This window comes from Nothoprocta perdicaria, unplaced genomic scaffold (assembly GCF_003342845.1).
Source record: "Nothoprocta perdicaria isolate Ctin4 unplaced genomic scaffold, notPer1 scaffold_575, whole genome shotgun sequence".
NCBI classification, from domain to species: domain Eukaryota; kingdom Metazoa; phylum Chordata; class Aves; order Tinamiformes; family Tinamidae; genus Nothoprocta; species Nothoprocta perdicaria.
In genome coordinates this window covers 20,167-34,190 of record NW_020455838.1, presented here as the reverse complement: position 1 = coordinate 34,190, position 14,024 = coordinate 20,167, and the positions used below count along the sequence as shown (strand labels likewise).

At 63.0% G+C, this 14,024-nt stretch overlaps 1 protein-coding gene across 1 annotated transcript; it reads left to right on the top strand.

Annotated features, from left to right (window-relative positions):
• Window positions 1-135: 135 nt before the first annotated feature.
• Window positions 136-13,171, top strand: PITPNM1 (phosphatidylinositol transfer protein membrane associated 1). Its single transcript, XM_026048820.1, has 23 exons — window positions 136-147; window positions 401-615; window positions 717-838; window positions 3,823-4,044; window positions 4,537-4,845; window positions 5,100-5,195; window positions 5,408-5,515; window positions 5,635-5,696; window positions 5,795-6,039; window positions 6,252-6,441; window positions 6,666-6,773; window positions 6,878-7,035; window positions 7,370-7,548; window positions 8,128-8,298; window positions 8,648-8,797; window positions 8,996-9,144; window positions 9,227-9,337; window positions 9,686-9,802; window positions 10,049-10,197; window positions 10,401-10,550; window positions 11,500-11,683; window positions 12,129-12,257; window positions 12,382-13,171. Exons 1-23 carry the CDS (start codon window positions 136-138, stop codon window positions 12,637-12,639), a joined length of 3,594 nt encoding a protein of 1,197 aa, XP_025904605.1. The 3' UTR covers window positions 12,640-13,171.
• Window positions 13,172-14,024: the final 853 nt, after the last annotated feature.

Here is a 14,024-nt window from a genome sequence, read left to right as displayed (position 1 = left end):
GCAGGACATGGGGTCTTGGGGCTGAAATAGGGGGTGTGGAGGGGCTATGGGGCTAGGGCTGCAAGGGGCTATGGGGCTGGGGTGTGCAGGCAGTGGGAATGTGAGGACTGTGTGGGGCTGGTGGGTGCTGGGGCCATGCATGGAGCTGTATGTCTGTGTGTGGGGCGATAGGGCTGTAGGGCTGAGCACAGAGCCCTGGGGTGGTTTGGGGCACACGAGGCACCCAGAAAAACGGGAGGCGCTTTGGAAAGGGTGCCGGGATGTGGGGAGCTGCAGTGTGTGCGGCTGCCTGGGGTCTCGGTGAACAGGCACCCGGGGGTGCCTGTGAGGGGCAGGGCGTGCCCGGGGGGAGCTTCCCCGCCACTGTGGGGCACAGCTCAGCTGGGCCCCGGCCCCGCAGAAGAAGAGCCGGGAGGAGTCCAGCGGCGAAGGCAGCGGCGTGGAGATCCTGGCCAACCGGCCCTACACCGACGGCCCGGGGGGCAGYGGGCAGTACACGCACAAGATCTATCACGTGGGCTCCCACATCCCCAGCTGGTTCCGGGCTCTGCTGCCCAAGGCCGCGCTGCAGGTGGAGGAGGAGTCCTGGAACGCCTACCCCTACACACGTACCAGGTGCGGGGGGCGCAGCCTCGTCCTGCCCCCCACTGAGGGACTTCGGGGCAGGGGGTGCTTAGGGCTCGTTGCCCCGTGCGTTTGACTGGTGCCTCCTGCAGATACACCTGCCCCTTTGTGGAGAAGTTCTCCATTGAGATTGAGACTTACTACCGGCCCGACTGTGGGCAGCAGGCGAACGTCTTCAACCTGAGCGCCGCCGAGAAGAGGCAGCGGATTTTGGGTACGAGCCGCGGGGTGCCAAGGAGGAGCGAAGCCGGAGCGGAGCCTTCCCAGCGGCGTTCCCACGGGATGGGATGGGACGGAATGGAACGCGCGTGGCTTCCCACGGAGCAGCCCTGCGCGCCCTGGGGCAGCTCTCGCCTATAACTGGATGGGCTGTGGCTCTTGAGTTTGGGGCTGGGTGCTGCGAGCTCCTTGCTGATTGCTCTGTGGATTCAGTGCGGAATCAGGAGGATTCTGCACCGAAAATGCCGTGGAGGGCGGCATGGCCCCTGGCTTCCTTGATCTTTAATTCCCAGCTCTTCCCTTCCTGGGCTCTAGCACCTTGGTGCTGCCGGGGGAGCCGCTCCCTCCTCTTTCCTTATCCCATCCCATCTTCCTGGGTGCAGTTTTGCCTTCCCGAGGCCTCTTTCAAGAAGAGCAGGTGTGCGTGGGAACACCCTGAGGGCTCGTGGAGGGGATCTGGGGACACGCCATGGCTTAGCAGAAAAGAGGGAGTTGGGAAGAGGGAATTGGGAACAAGTCCCCTGCTTTCCAACAGGAACAGCTGGAAACCTCACGGGGAGAGATGAAACCACCTCCCTTTGAGCACCTTTCCCTCCCCACTGTTCCTGTCTCCGCTGCTTTCCCCCATATTCCACAGTGCTTCCATCCAGGTCGCTCCGGTGCTCCCTGGCAGTGCTGAAGAGGGTTCCCATGGGAGAGCCTGGATGCCTGGGTGGGATTCGGGAGCCATGGGGCCGTTTTGGCCCTTGCCAGCCCCCTTCCCGGGCGGCAGGGAGCTCACCACTTTAGGCACCACGCGCCGCCTCTTAAAATGGAGGCCTTAAAATAGGCACTTGGAGGAAATGATTCATCTGACCTATTTCTTTCATTGGCCCGGCTGGCGTCTGGGGATGTCCGGCTTGCACGTTGGCAGCGCAAATCGGAGCCGGGGGACAGATCCTGCAGTCCTCGGGCTGTGACTGAACAGCAGTGACCCTGACACCGGGTGGTCCCCCGACCCTGGGGCTGCAGCCTTTGCTCCGGCTTCTCCCCGGCCTCTTTTGCCACGGGCTTTTTGCAGGGCCTGGTGGCTGCGTCTTGGCTGCTGCCACCAGAGGCTTCTCCTTGGAGAGCTGGCATCGTGTCCCGTTGCGCCGGCCAGTCCCGTTTGGAATTTTCTTTGCTGGCTTGTGCTCTTCCCTTGGTGTCCTGTGACACCTCAGATTTAAATCCCAGGCCATCCGGATCACCTTTCAGAGGGTGGCTGAAGGCAGAGTAAATGCCAAGGTTTGCACTCCAGGGTCCGAACCAGTCTCCTTTTCCCCTTGCGAAATGCCCGGCTGCCTCCTCGCAGGTTCCTTTTTGTCCCGTAGCAGCACGAGCGAATAGACCCGCAAGTCACTGCAGGGATAACAGTGCAATGGGGCTGGTGCTCAGCTTTGTCTCAGCTCCTCTCAGAGCCTTCAYTCCTGCCGAGCCCCCTCTCGTGCCGTCCACGTGCTGAGTCGCTCTTTCGCACCCATTTTCCCCCATAATTCCTGCCCCCGAAGCACTTGCAGCCAGCTGGGAGTGCTGCTTCCTGCGCCACGTGCAGGTTGCTCCCCAGTGAGGGCCAGGGATGTCTCTCGGGGCAAGTTGGCAACTGCGGGACGTGCTGCGAGTTGCTGCCGTTCTCGGCTGTTAGCGCTGGCAGCGCAGAGTCCTGCTGCAGTTCCCCCACCGTCCGGGCATATCGTGGTGGGATCTGAGCTGCTCGGCGAGTTGCTCGGGTGCTTTTTGGTATAAGGATCTCCYCGGCGTTGGGGTGCAGCTGGGTCTGTGCGTGTCCCCGGCTGCCTGCTCGAGTTCTGCTGCGTGGGGCCTCGTGCAGCCCCTGCCATCAAACGAGCCCCAGACTGCGGCCTTGGAGCTGGCCTAGTCTGTGCATCTCCTGGCCTGGTGCTGAACTGTGTTTTTAGGGGGTTTCATGGTCTAAGGAGCCAGGAATGGCTGCTCCTTTCTGGATTGCTTGCGGAATCATGGCTTATATGTTATTTCTCATCCAGCAGTCTAGAAAATACCACTGGAAAGGACTTGCCTGGGCTGTAGAGAGGGGTATTCCTGGGGGTATTCCTGCCATGCCGCAGCACTTGGATCTGGGGCGCCTGCAGGACATGCAGGTATCGGGGTCCCSAGGCAATGCCGCCGGTGCAGCCACGTTCAGGGTGACAACACAAGGCTCTTGCAGCTGTGGGGCTGTCACTTTCCACACTCCCAGAGCTCCTTCTGCTCCTCCTTGAGCAACAGAGCCTGTTTTTTACCCCGAACTCTGGGGCTTTCCAGACTGTCCTGGCAGTAGAAAGAGCTAATACAGCTGAGGCAGGTGTGTCTTGTTCTTCCAAATGTCCTTCCGCTTTGCCCCATCCTTTGGAGGGATGCCAGGTTCGGATCTTGTCCTGCTGGWTATGGACCCTGGATGCAGCAGGAGGGGGATGCGGCTGGTCCTGCCCTGTAGCTCCAGTGCCTGATGCTGCCGCCTYGCACAGTTCTTCCCGCCTCGAGTTGCCTGCCCAGCTCCTCATCCTTAAGCTCYGGGCTTTCCTGCTGGAGCTGGGAGGCCTGGGGCAAGGGGACATGCGGCAAGGAGGGTCCTCCAGCATCTGCAGCGCAGGAGGCCTCGCTGGYGGCACCGCGAGCCCAAGGCTGCCGAGCTCCTCGTGTCCCTTCGAGTCGCCCGAGTCTTTCAGCCGCTGGGTCCCCTTGCTAGCGAGGGAAGTGGGATTTGTCCCTGCATCTCTCCTCGTGCTGCGTCAGCGAGAGAAGGGATCTGGGTTTAGCCAAAGGTGGCTTTGGACCACTGTTTTTGGGGGGTGGAAAGTGGTTGTTGGCGGCACCAGCTTCCCCATGGGGCCAAACTCTTGGCCCTCCCCTCTCCTGTTCCCTCCCACATCTCTGCCCCAAGCTTAGGGCTGTAGCAAGCCCTGCATCCCGCAGGGCTCAGCRCCTCGCTCTGCCCCACAGACACCATCGACATCGTGCGCGACCCCATCTCCCCTGGCGAGTACAAGGCTGAGGAGGACCCCAAGCTCTACCGCTCCGCCAAGACAGGCCGGGGCCCGCTGGGTGACGACTGGCTGGAGGCAGCGGCCGGCGGGCCCCTCATGTGCGCCTACAAGCTCTGCAAGGTGGAGTTTCGCTACTGGGGCATGCAGTCCAAAATCGAGCAGTTCATCCACGACGTAGGTGAGCGCAGCGACCCCCACCCCCTGCAGCCTGCCCCTCGGCGTGGGCGCTGCGGGCCCTGGCATGGGCGCTGTGGGGCTGTGCCCGGTGTCCGTCGCCCGTTGTCCTTATGCAAGGAGCGGGCGCAGGGAGCCGTAAGACAGCCGGAACAGGCTGCCCAGGGGAGCTGTGGAGTCTCCTTCTCTGGAGGTCTTCCAAACCTGCCTGGATGCTGCCCTGTGCCCCGTGCTCTGGGTGTCCCTGCTCCAGCAGGAAGGTTGGACTAGATGATCTCTAGAGGTCCCTTCCAACCTCAGCCATTCTGTGACTCTATGTGATTCTGTGAAGCCCCTGGGAACCAACCGTGCACAGCAGGTTGGGGTGGGATGCACGTACGAGACAGGCAGCTGGAGGGGCTGAAGTGGCTGGTGGGGAGCCCTGGAGGCCTTCAAGAGCTCCGGGAGCATCTGGGGGCGGGCAACGCAGGCCGGGCGGCGCTCACCTCTGCTGCAGGCCTGCGCAAGGTGATGCTGCGAGCGCACCGCCAGGCCTGGTGCTGGCAGGACGAGTGGACGGAGCTCACCATGGAGGACATCCGGCAGCTGGAAGAGGAGACRGCCCGCATGCTGGCACAGAAGATGGCCAAGTGCAGCGAGGCCGAGGAGGCGCCCGCAGCCGGTGCCGAGGGCTGCCCGGAGCTGGGCGATGCCGATGGGCAGGACGGCGCTGAGCCACAGGGGACAGCTGATTCCTCCCCCGATGATACCTTTGCCAAGCAGTGGTCCACGTCTTCCCGGTCATCTTACTCTTCCCAGCACGGAGGTGAGAGCCCTGGCTGGCAAGAGGGACTGTCTGTGAAGTGGGGTGGGTAGAAGATGGGAATGCAGGAGCCTTCCTCGGGAGGGAATGCTGTAGCTGGGGATGGGGGCCGTGTTTTTCCAAACTTGTACCTTCCAGTGGGTGGTTCTGGGCTCGAGAGCTGCCACAGGGGCTTGGGCAGCAGGACGKGTAAGTCCCATGGAGCAGAAGCGATGCTGCAAAGGGAGTGCTGGGCTCTGAGCCCTCCTCTGGGGTAGGGGGGGTGTCTCCTCAGAGCCTCTCCGAGTGGCGCATGCAGAACATTGCCCGGGACTCCGAGAACAGCTCTGAGGAGGAATTCTTCGATGCCCACGGTACAGCAGCCCACAATCTGTGGTCGACATGTTGGGGTGTTGGTGGTCAAGAGCCCTAGGCCCTGATGGAGAGGGAGTCCTCGCTGTAGCCTCTTCGCCTGTGCACTGGGTGGGCTGGAATCCCGTGCTCCGGGAAAGGATCCCGGGGTGGGATGCCGTGGGCAGAGAGGGGTGTAGGTGCCCCTGCCCATGACACTCTCCTTGCTGCTCAGAGGACCTGTCTGACAGCGATGAGGTCTTTGCGAAGGAGATGACCAAGTGGAGCTCTAACGACTTCCTGGACACGCTGGAGCGGCCGGTGGAGCTGGATGAACCGCTGGGTGAGTCCGGGGCAACTGTGAGCCCCGTGTGGTGGGGGCTGGAGTGGCGAAGGACAGGACAGCAGCCAGATCCCTCTTGGGAAACGCCAGGTCGGCTCACACGAGGACTCCTTTTGCAGGGGACGGGGCCGGTGGTACCAAGGCCGATGGTGAAGGGCTGGTGGGGCCCAGCCTGCCGGAGGTGGGTGCCCTTTTGTCCCCAGGACAGGGAAATGTAGCCGTGCCTTCGGTGGCRTGGGGGCCACCGCGGGACCAGTGGCAGCACTCTCCTTCCCGCAGGGCGCCTCAGCAGGGAGCGCAGCACAGGCCTGCCGCATCCACGTGCTCTTCCTCATCCTGCACAGCGGGAACATCCTGGACCAGGGCGTGGGCGAGCCGGGCTCCAAGCAGGCGGACGTGCAGACGCTGGCGGCCACTTTCGATGCTGTCACCCGCGTCCACTTCCCGGAGGCATTGGGGCATGTGGCACTGCGCCTGGTTCCCTGCCCGCCCATCTGTGCTGCTGCTTATGCCCTCGTCTCCAAGTACGCCTGGCCAGGGGGCGTGGGAGGTGGGGCTCGGGGTGACGTATTCTGCTACGGGCAGGCAAGGACGTCATTTTCCCTGGGAAATGGCCCAGAAGCCATTGGGAGGAGAATGGCTGTGGAGAGGGGACTCCTGACCTGGCACCAGTGGGTGCAAAGGGTAACACGACAGGGCAGGGACTGCCCGGCTTATTCTCTCCCATGTCCCTTAGGCTCAGCCCGTACAGCCACGACAGGGACAGCCTGTCCAGCAGCCAAGACCACATCCCGCTGGCAGCCCTTCCCCTCCTGGCCACGTCCTCGGGGAGCTACCAGCATGCGGTGGGCACCGTCATCACCCGCGCCAACCAGGCTTACAGCACCTTCCTGCACTCCGCCGAGGGYGCTGGTTTCTGCGGCCAGGTGAGAAGTGCCAGAGGGTCTGGCCAAATAGGTCCTTAATCTATAAGTTGCGGGAGGATTTGCGGGGAATACTGCTCCTTCCCCGGCACCTGTTGCTGGTCGTGAGGCTTTTGGAGCTTGGCTCCGATCCGAATGTTTTTTTTCCAGTGTCCAAAGGGCAGAGGGTTTGGGGGCTCGGAGGCTCTCCCTTCTGCTCCTCGGCATGGGTCTGGGCCGTCCCGCAGGTGGTGCTGGTTGGGGACTGCGTGGGAGGCATCCTGGGCTTCGACGCGCTGTGCCAAAGCCGAGCAGGCTCAGGGGGCAGCCGGAGCAGCAGCCGCCGGGGCAGCCTGGTGAGTGCCCTGCACCCCTATTCCCGCCTGCCTGCCCGTATCCCGATGTGTTTGCGGGTGCAGGTGCCCCTGTGGCCAGGCGCTCATTGCTTTTCCTCTCGCAGAGCATGGAGCCCATCTCTCCTGAGCTGGGCGGTGGGAGAGACCCGCTGGCTGAAGGCGCWGACGGAGCGGGAGGATCGGCCCAGGTCCATGCCGAGCCGGGGGCGCAGCTGCCCTCGCCGGAGCCTGGGGACTGTCAGCCCCACAGCTCCTTGGGCAGGTGAGCGCCCCCTGAGCGCTGGGGCGCAGCTGGGAAGCAGCAGACGTGCCGCTGTGGGTGGAAGGCGTGTGGCCACTTTTTGAGGAGATTGCGTTTTGTGACCTATGTTGTGTTTTATGTCTGGGGCGGCTGGGAAATGCCCCTATTGCGGCCTCCTGGGAGATCTGGCCTGGGAAGGGGCTTTGCAGGGGGTTAGTCTGGAGCTCCCCGGCTGCCAGAACCTGACAGCTTTGCCTGTCCAAGCAGTGGCTCCTGCTTGGGGGCAAGCAGAAGTCACTGGGGGCAGGGAGGCCCCGTGTCTGCTGGCCAAGGCTCACTGTGCTCCGCTCCACAGCCCGCAGGCCAGCGAGGCCCCGCCAGAGGCGGAGGCACCCCGGGGTGGTAGCTCGGCGCTGGATGGGGCTGAGGGCGCCAGCGCCCGTCTTGACTTTAAGGTATCCGGCTTCTTCCTCTTTGGCTCTCCACTGGGGCTGGTGCTAGCGCTGCGCAAGACCGTCATGCCTGCTATGGATGGTGAGGAACCCCGTGAGCCGTGAGGCCTCGTGGCACAGGCCCCGGCCCTCCCTGCTCCGTCAGGCCGTCGTGGGGGTGCCGAGGCTGGGCTCGCCCCCTGTGCCCACTGAGAAATGAGTCGTGCTCCCCTGGGGCCTCCCCACACAGCCTTGCTTAGGTTGGAGCCCCCTCCAGGCTGAGCCCCATCTTTGCTGCCCCCGATGTTTGCGTGTGCCTGAGCACCCCCTGCCCTGGACCACCCTGAGCATGGCCCGCCCCGCGGCCCAGCCTGTGGACGTGTCCCTTGCTCAGGCCAAAGCGCCTGGGCTGGTTCTCAACCTGGGCTTGGCTCTCCCAGCACGCAGCTGGATGCAGCCTCTCCAGGGCTGATGGAGGGACTTTAGGCTCAGCGTTTCCCCCAGGCCTGGCCTTTCCCCTTGCTTCGTGAGGCCCCGAATGCACTGTGAGCTCCTTTGCCTGCCACAGGCCTCTCCTTCCCACCTGTGCCCTGGGGCTCCCTGGCTACCCTGGGGCTCCTTGTCACCAGCCACGCAGGCTGGGTGGCCTCAGGAGCACCAACCCCTTCTCTTTGCGCCACAGTGGCCCAGCTGCGTCCTGCCTGCGAGCAGATCTACAACCTCTTCCATGCGGCTGACCCCTGCGCCTCTCGCCTGGAGCCCCTCTTGGCCAAGGCCTTCCACGCGGTGCCGCCTCTCGGCGTGCCCCGCTACCAGAAGTACCCACTGGGAGACGGCACCTCCTCACTCCTGGGTGAGCGCCTCGCTGGCGGCGCTGGGAAGGGGCAGGGGGCCCTGGCCACCTCTGCAGCCCCCTTCAGGTGCCCAGCGCAGAAGTCGTGGTGGGATTTTCCCCACGTTTGGGCTCTCTGGGTTGTGGAGGCTGGTGCTGATTCTGCTTCCCCAGCTTCTGACTGATGGGAGATGCTGGGAAAGCCAAGAGGCACCTTAGTGAGCATGCCGGGGGGAGGAGAAGAGCAGAAGAGCCCACGGCAGTGGCCACAACATGACTGGGCATCCCCAAAGGGGCTTTGGGCCTTTGAGGAGAGCCCATGCAGGCCCCAGTGCTTCCACCTCATGCCGTGCTCTCCGTGGCTCTGCAGCAGAGGCCCTGCAGACGCACTCCTCCCTCTTCCTGGCTGAGGTAGACGTTGCTGTCCCTAGCACTCCCACCGGTGGTTTCGGAGGCTTCTGGAGAGGCAACGAGACGGGAGAACCTCCCACACCTGCCAGCACCAGTGAAGTCGTCAAGAGTAAGTGCTGGCACCTGGCCTGGGGTGTCTGTGCTGTAATGGGCTTGGCCATAAGAGCTGGGGCTAGGGCAAGGCGAAAGCTTCTGAGATGTGATGCAGAGCAGGAGCTGGGCTCAGCATGGGTGGGTTATGGGGCAGGGTACAGGTGGGATTCATCTCGAGATGGATCCATATGAACTCGCGCTGCCCTCCCCACAGTCCTGGAGCGCTGGTGGGGCCCGAAGCGCATCGACTACTCGCTGTACTGCCCCGACGCGCTGACCGCCTTCCCCACCATCACGCTGCCTCACCTCTTCCATGCCAGCTACTGGGAGTCCTCTGACGTGGTGGCCTTCATCTTGCGGCAGGTAGGGCGTGTGCGCGGCTGGCTGTGGCGGCATGGCCTGGACCGGGGAGGTTTAACTGAGCTGAGGCTGTGCTGCTCCACAGGTGATGGAGAAGGAGGGTCCGCAACCCACGGAGAGCGAGGAGAGCTCCATCTACAGCCCTGCTATCCCGCGGGAGAAGTGGCAACGCAAGCGCACCCAAGTGAAGATTCGGGTACGTGCCCTCTGGGGCTGTGTGTGCCAGGTTGCTGCGTTCTGGGCCTTGCCCGCCTGGAATTTTACCCTTCCCTAGGGCAGGTGTGGGGCTCGAGCTGCCCTGAGGTGCTTGACCTTACCTGCCAGGCTCTGGGCACAGCCAGATGTCTGCCTGCCTGGGCTAGAGGGTGAAGGGAATGGGAAAGGTGATGGGTGAAGGAGGATGAAACTCAAGGTCCCTTCCAGAGGGTGGTCTTGCCTGTGCTTGTTTCAGTCAATTGATCGACCTGGAGCAGATGCTTAGGCCAAAAGGAATCTGGTGACAACAGCACTGTTGTTGCTGCTGAGTCTCATGTGGTCCTTGCAGAACGTGACAGCCAACCACCGGGCGAGCGACACCATTGTGTGTGAGGGCAAACCCCAAGTCCTCAGCGGGCGCTTCATGTACGGACCCTTGGACGTGGTGACACTCACAGGGGAGAAGGTATCGCTGGCACTTACGGGGCCCCTGGGACCTGCTGGGGATCTAGGAGGATAGGGCTGATGTCTGCTGTGGCCTAGGCGACAGGGGGAACGGTTATAAGGAGCAAGACCCTTCAGGGTCCTTTGAGGTGGTGGGAAAGAGGCAGAGTGTCTTGTATGGTGGAGTATGGTGGGGACGCAACAGCCATCACGACCTGATAGGGTGGGTGAGGCCAGTCCTTGATGGGCCCTTTCCCCCCCAACCCAGGTGGATATCTACATCATGACGCAGCCGCTGTCGGGCAAATGGCTGCACTACGGCACAGAGGTGACCAGCGGCAGTGGGCGCCTGGCGTTCACCATCCCTCCAGACAAAGCCTTGGCCATTGGCATCTACCCCGTGCGCATGGTGGTGAGGTGAGAGACGGCTAGGGCTGATGCTCGCCTTGGCGCAGGCTGGGGTGCCTTTGCTTTGTCCTTGTCGTGTGCGCCCTCACAGCCCCTGGGTGACACAGGAGGAAGCCCTGTGGGAGGGCAAGTGTGTCGGGTGCTGGAGGGTGGGGGGTCCCTGCAGAGCTGCTGGGTGTTGGGCTCTGATGCTCTCTGCTCTTCTGTGCCAGGGGCGATCACAGCTATGCAGAGGCGTATCTGACCGTGGTGGCACGGGGCACTGAGTCAGTTGTGTTCAGCATCGATGGCTCCTTCACAGCCAGCGTTTCCATCATGGGCAGCGACCCTAAAGTGCGGGCTGGGGCTGTTGATGTCGTAAGGTACGTGCCCATCTCAGAGGGGTGGCAAACACCCTCTTATGTCGTGACTCCTGCAATGGCCCGTTTGTGAGATCGGGGTAGCGGGCGGGGATGGCAAAGCAGCCTTCTGTCCCCTGGGAGAGCTGGAGCTACTGTTCACTCCCTGCAAAGGCCTTGCCTGCAGCCTTGTGCCCTTCCTCTCCTGGCAGCTTCTTGCGGAAGCTCTGCACCTGGGCCCCATGTGCTGGCCCATGGCTGGAGACAAGACCTGGAGGGAGGGAGCTGCTTTGGCTGGGCCTACTCTAGTGCTGGGCCCGCTCAGCACGTCCCACCAGCAGGCCTAGGAGGCAGCTTTCCTGGTGAAGCTGCTCTGAGCTCTTCCTGGTGATGCTAGTGATTGAGTTTAACCATAGAAGTCAGCTGTGGTAAGACACAGCTCTGCTGGGTGTCCCCAGTTGCTGAAGTCCTCACCAGAGGAAGAAGCGTGGCCTTTGGGCAGGCACAGGGCAGGATTTAATGCGTGGGGCGAGCTCTGAGAGCCACAGTCTGCCCTCTCCCCCTCAGGCCTCTTCCTGTCCTTCTGGTCACTCTGGAACTGAYGACTTCCCCTTTCCTCTAACAAACACCCCGACATCAGTGGTTTAGTAGGGGGGTTGKGGAATGTTTATGGTAAAGCCAGTGTACTCAACAGTCATATCCCCTTCTGGTCCTCCTGGTGACCGCAGCCATCTCTGCCTGGCCCCACGGAGGCGGCACTTTCCCTCTTGTTCCCCAATAGGCTGTGTTTGTCTCCTAGCCCTGCCCTGGTGCCTGGGGCTGGGTCCCGCAAGCCTTTCCAGCCTTCCGTCCCACTGCTGTGTGTGCCACACACCCCATCTTGCTGCCCATCCTGTGGCCCCGCTGTTTGCGTGGGGTGCTGCGGTGCCCTCCGAGCCTCCCTCATGCAGGGATGCGTCTTCCCCTTTTCCAGGCACTGGCAGGACTCAGGCTACATGATCATCTACGTGACGGGCCGCCCTGACATGCAGAAGCACCGCGTGGTGGCCTGGCTCTCCCAGCACAACTTCCCGCATGGCGCCGTCTCCTTCTGCGATGGTCTCACCCATGACCCACTGCGCCAGAAGGCGGCTTTCCTGCAGAGCCTGCGCACTGAGGTGGGCCCCGGCGCCAGCTGCTTAGCGCTGGAGACTGGGGCAGGATGGGAGCAGAGGTCTTGCCGAGGTGGCTTGTGATGATGGTTGTGTGACCAAGGCTGTACTSTGGTCCCCTGCCCTTCTCCACCCCTGGGATTGGAGCATGGAGGAGCTGCGTAGTGGTGCTCGGAGCTGGGCCTGGTTGTGGGGGCAGAGCCTCATGTCACCATTATTGCYCCGGAGTGGGGACAGGGAGGCTTGTGGCATGGAGGAGGGTGGGAAGAGGCAACTTGCAGGACTGGAACTGCCCATGAGGGAGTCTTGGTCCCTACGCTTTGCCCTGAGCTCTAGCCCAAGGCAGCCAGAACCCAGGGCATCCATGGCCTCTCTGCCCTGGGAATCGTTGGATTTGTGGGGGGAAGTGGTCAGTCCCTACCCTGACGTGGCTCTTCCTGTCCATGGCCAGGCAGAGATCGCCATTGTCGCCGGCTACGGCTCCACCAAGGACATCTCTGTCTATAGCTCCCTGGGCCTTTCYCCGGCGCACATCTACATTGTGGGCCGGGCCGTGAAGAAGTTTCACAACCAGTGCCAGGTACGGAGGCTAAGCTGGTGGAGGGTAGACGACATGCTGATGGGGTGGCAGGAGCAGGATTGTCCTTGCTGGGCCATGAGGCCTGGCAGGAGGTGGCAGCGCTCAAGCTGTCCGTGTCCTCCAGTTCCTCTCTGAAGGCTACGTCGCCCACCTGGCCCAGCTTGAGACGGCATCCCTGGCCCACTCCCCCAAAGGGCCACCCCGGCCCACGCTGGGCAAAGGCACCTATGGCTGCCCGGCGCCCGTYGACTTCCTGCGCAAGCAGAGCCAACTGCTGCGCTCTCGGGGGCCGAGCCAGGCGGAGCGTGACGCGGCGCCGCCGCCGGGCCTGCCCCGCTCCAAGCCCCGCAGCGTCAGCCTCAAGCTGGAGAGCGAGGAGTGAGCGGGGGACGGCCCCCATCTCATCACCATCGGGCGCCCGCAGCCTCCGTTCACCAGGCAGGAGTGCCCGCTCCGTTAACCAGCACCGCGTCCCATGGCAGGCCTGGAGCTGATGCCCTGCAGAGGGAGGCCCTGGGGTGAAGCTCGCAGGGCCCTGAAGGACAGGGCCTCCCTTGGCGCGGAGCCACCACGGCTCGTGCCCGYTGCCCCAAAGCCTCTCCCCAGCCTCTCCATCCTGTCCCCCCTGTTCCTGAGGCCCTGTTTCTCCAGGTTCATGGGAACTACGGCTGGGCACTGCCCTCTGGGTTTTGAACCTCCTGCCCCAGCCTTTCCTTCCAGCAGGTTTGGGCAGCAGGGGCCCTGCCCTTGGCAGGGTTTTCTTGCCCTGCTTCCCTTCGTCCAGCATTTCTTCCCGCTGTGGTTCCCACTCCCTACCCTCATGCCCCTCAGGGCAGGGACAGCACTGGGAGCTTGTGGTTACACTCTGGGGCCCAGCAGCACCCTCCTTGTTTCCCGCCCCCACCCTTCTCCCCTGCACTTCCTTATTTATTTCCTTTTGGTGTTGAGACTTGTTGGGAAGGGGAAGGGCTACAATTCAACCGCGGTTCCTTTGTTCTGTTCATTCTGTCGCCATGTGAAATAAAGCGATGTAACGACAAGCAGCAGCGCTGCGTGTGGCTCCTCTCGYAGGCACGACGCTGGCAGTGGCGTGCCCATGTGGCACTGGGGCTCAGACATAAAACTGTCACCCGGGGCTGTGCACAGAGGTTCATGGACAAGTGCTCAGAGCTTGCCCAGGTGCAGGCTCTGTGGCTGGGGCAACCTTAGTCCTGCATTCTCACAAAGCAGCAAGCAGCTGCACTTGCCCCACATCCTCCCCTGCTGGCCCTGCTTTTGCTGCAGGCACTTTGAGCTCCTCGCAGGGATCAGACCTGGCTCCTGAGCTCTGGGCTGGTCCCTTCCCCCCAGCGCATGAAAGCTCCTAAGCCGCTTTCTCCTAAGCCAGCGTGGCCCTTGACCTGGCATCACGAGCCCTGCCCGGTGAGTGCAGAGCCAAGCACTGGCTGCTCCCGTGGCAGCCCCACGGGCCTGGCCAGAGCAGCTCAGGTGAGGGAGGCACATTGAGCCTCAGGCYCCTGCCCCCTCCTGCCCCTGCCCCCAGCAGTCACCTCCTCCTGCCTGCAGCGCTAAGTCCCTGGCCGGAGGCTAAATCCCGGCTCAAGGCTTGCAATCCCATCTCGGCGCTGGGCATGGCCACGAGGGGGGTAGTGGGCGGGGAGCTGCATCCAGCCAAGTTCTGAGCTGCCRGCTTGGACTGACAGCGCTCGGCCAGGCTGCAGGACGGGAAGTCACCTGCTGTCACTTAAGYTTCTATCAAGTAACGCA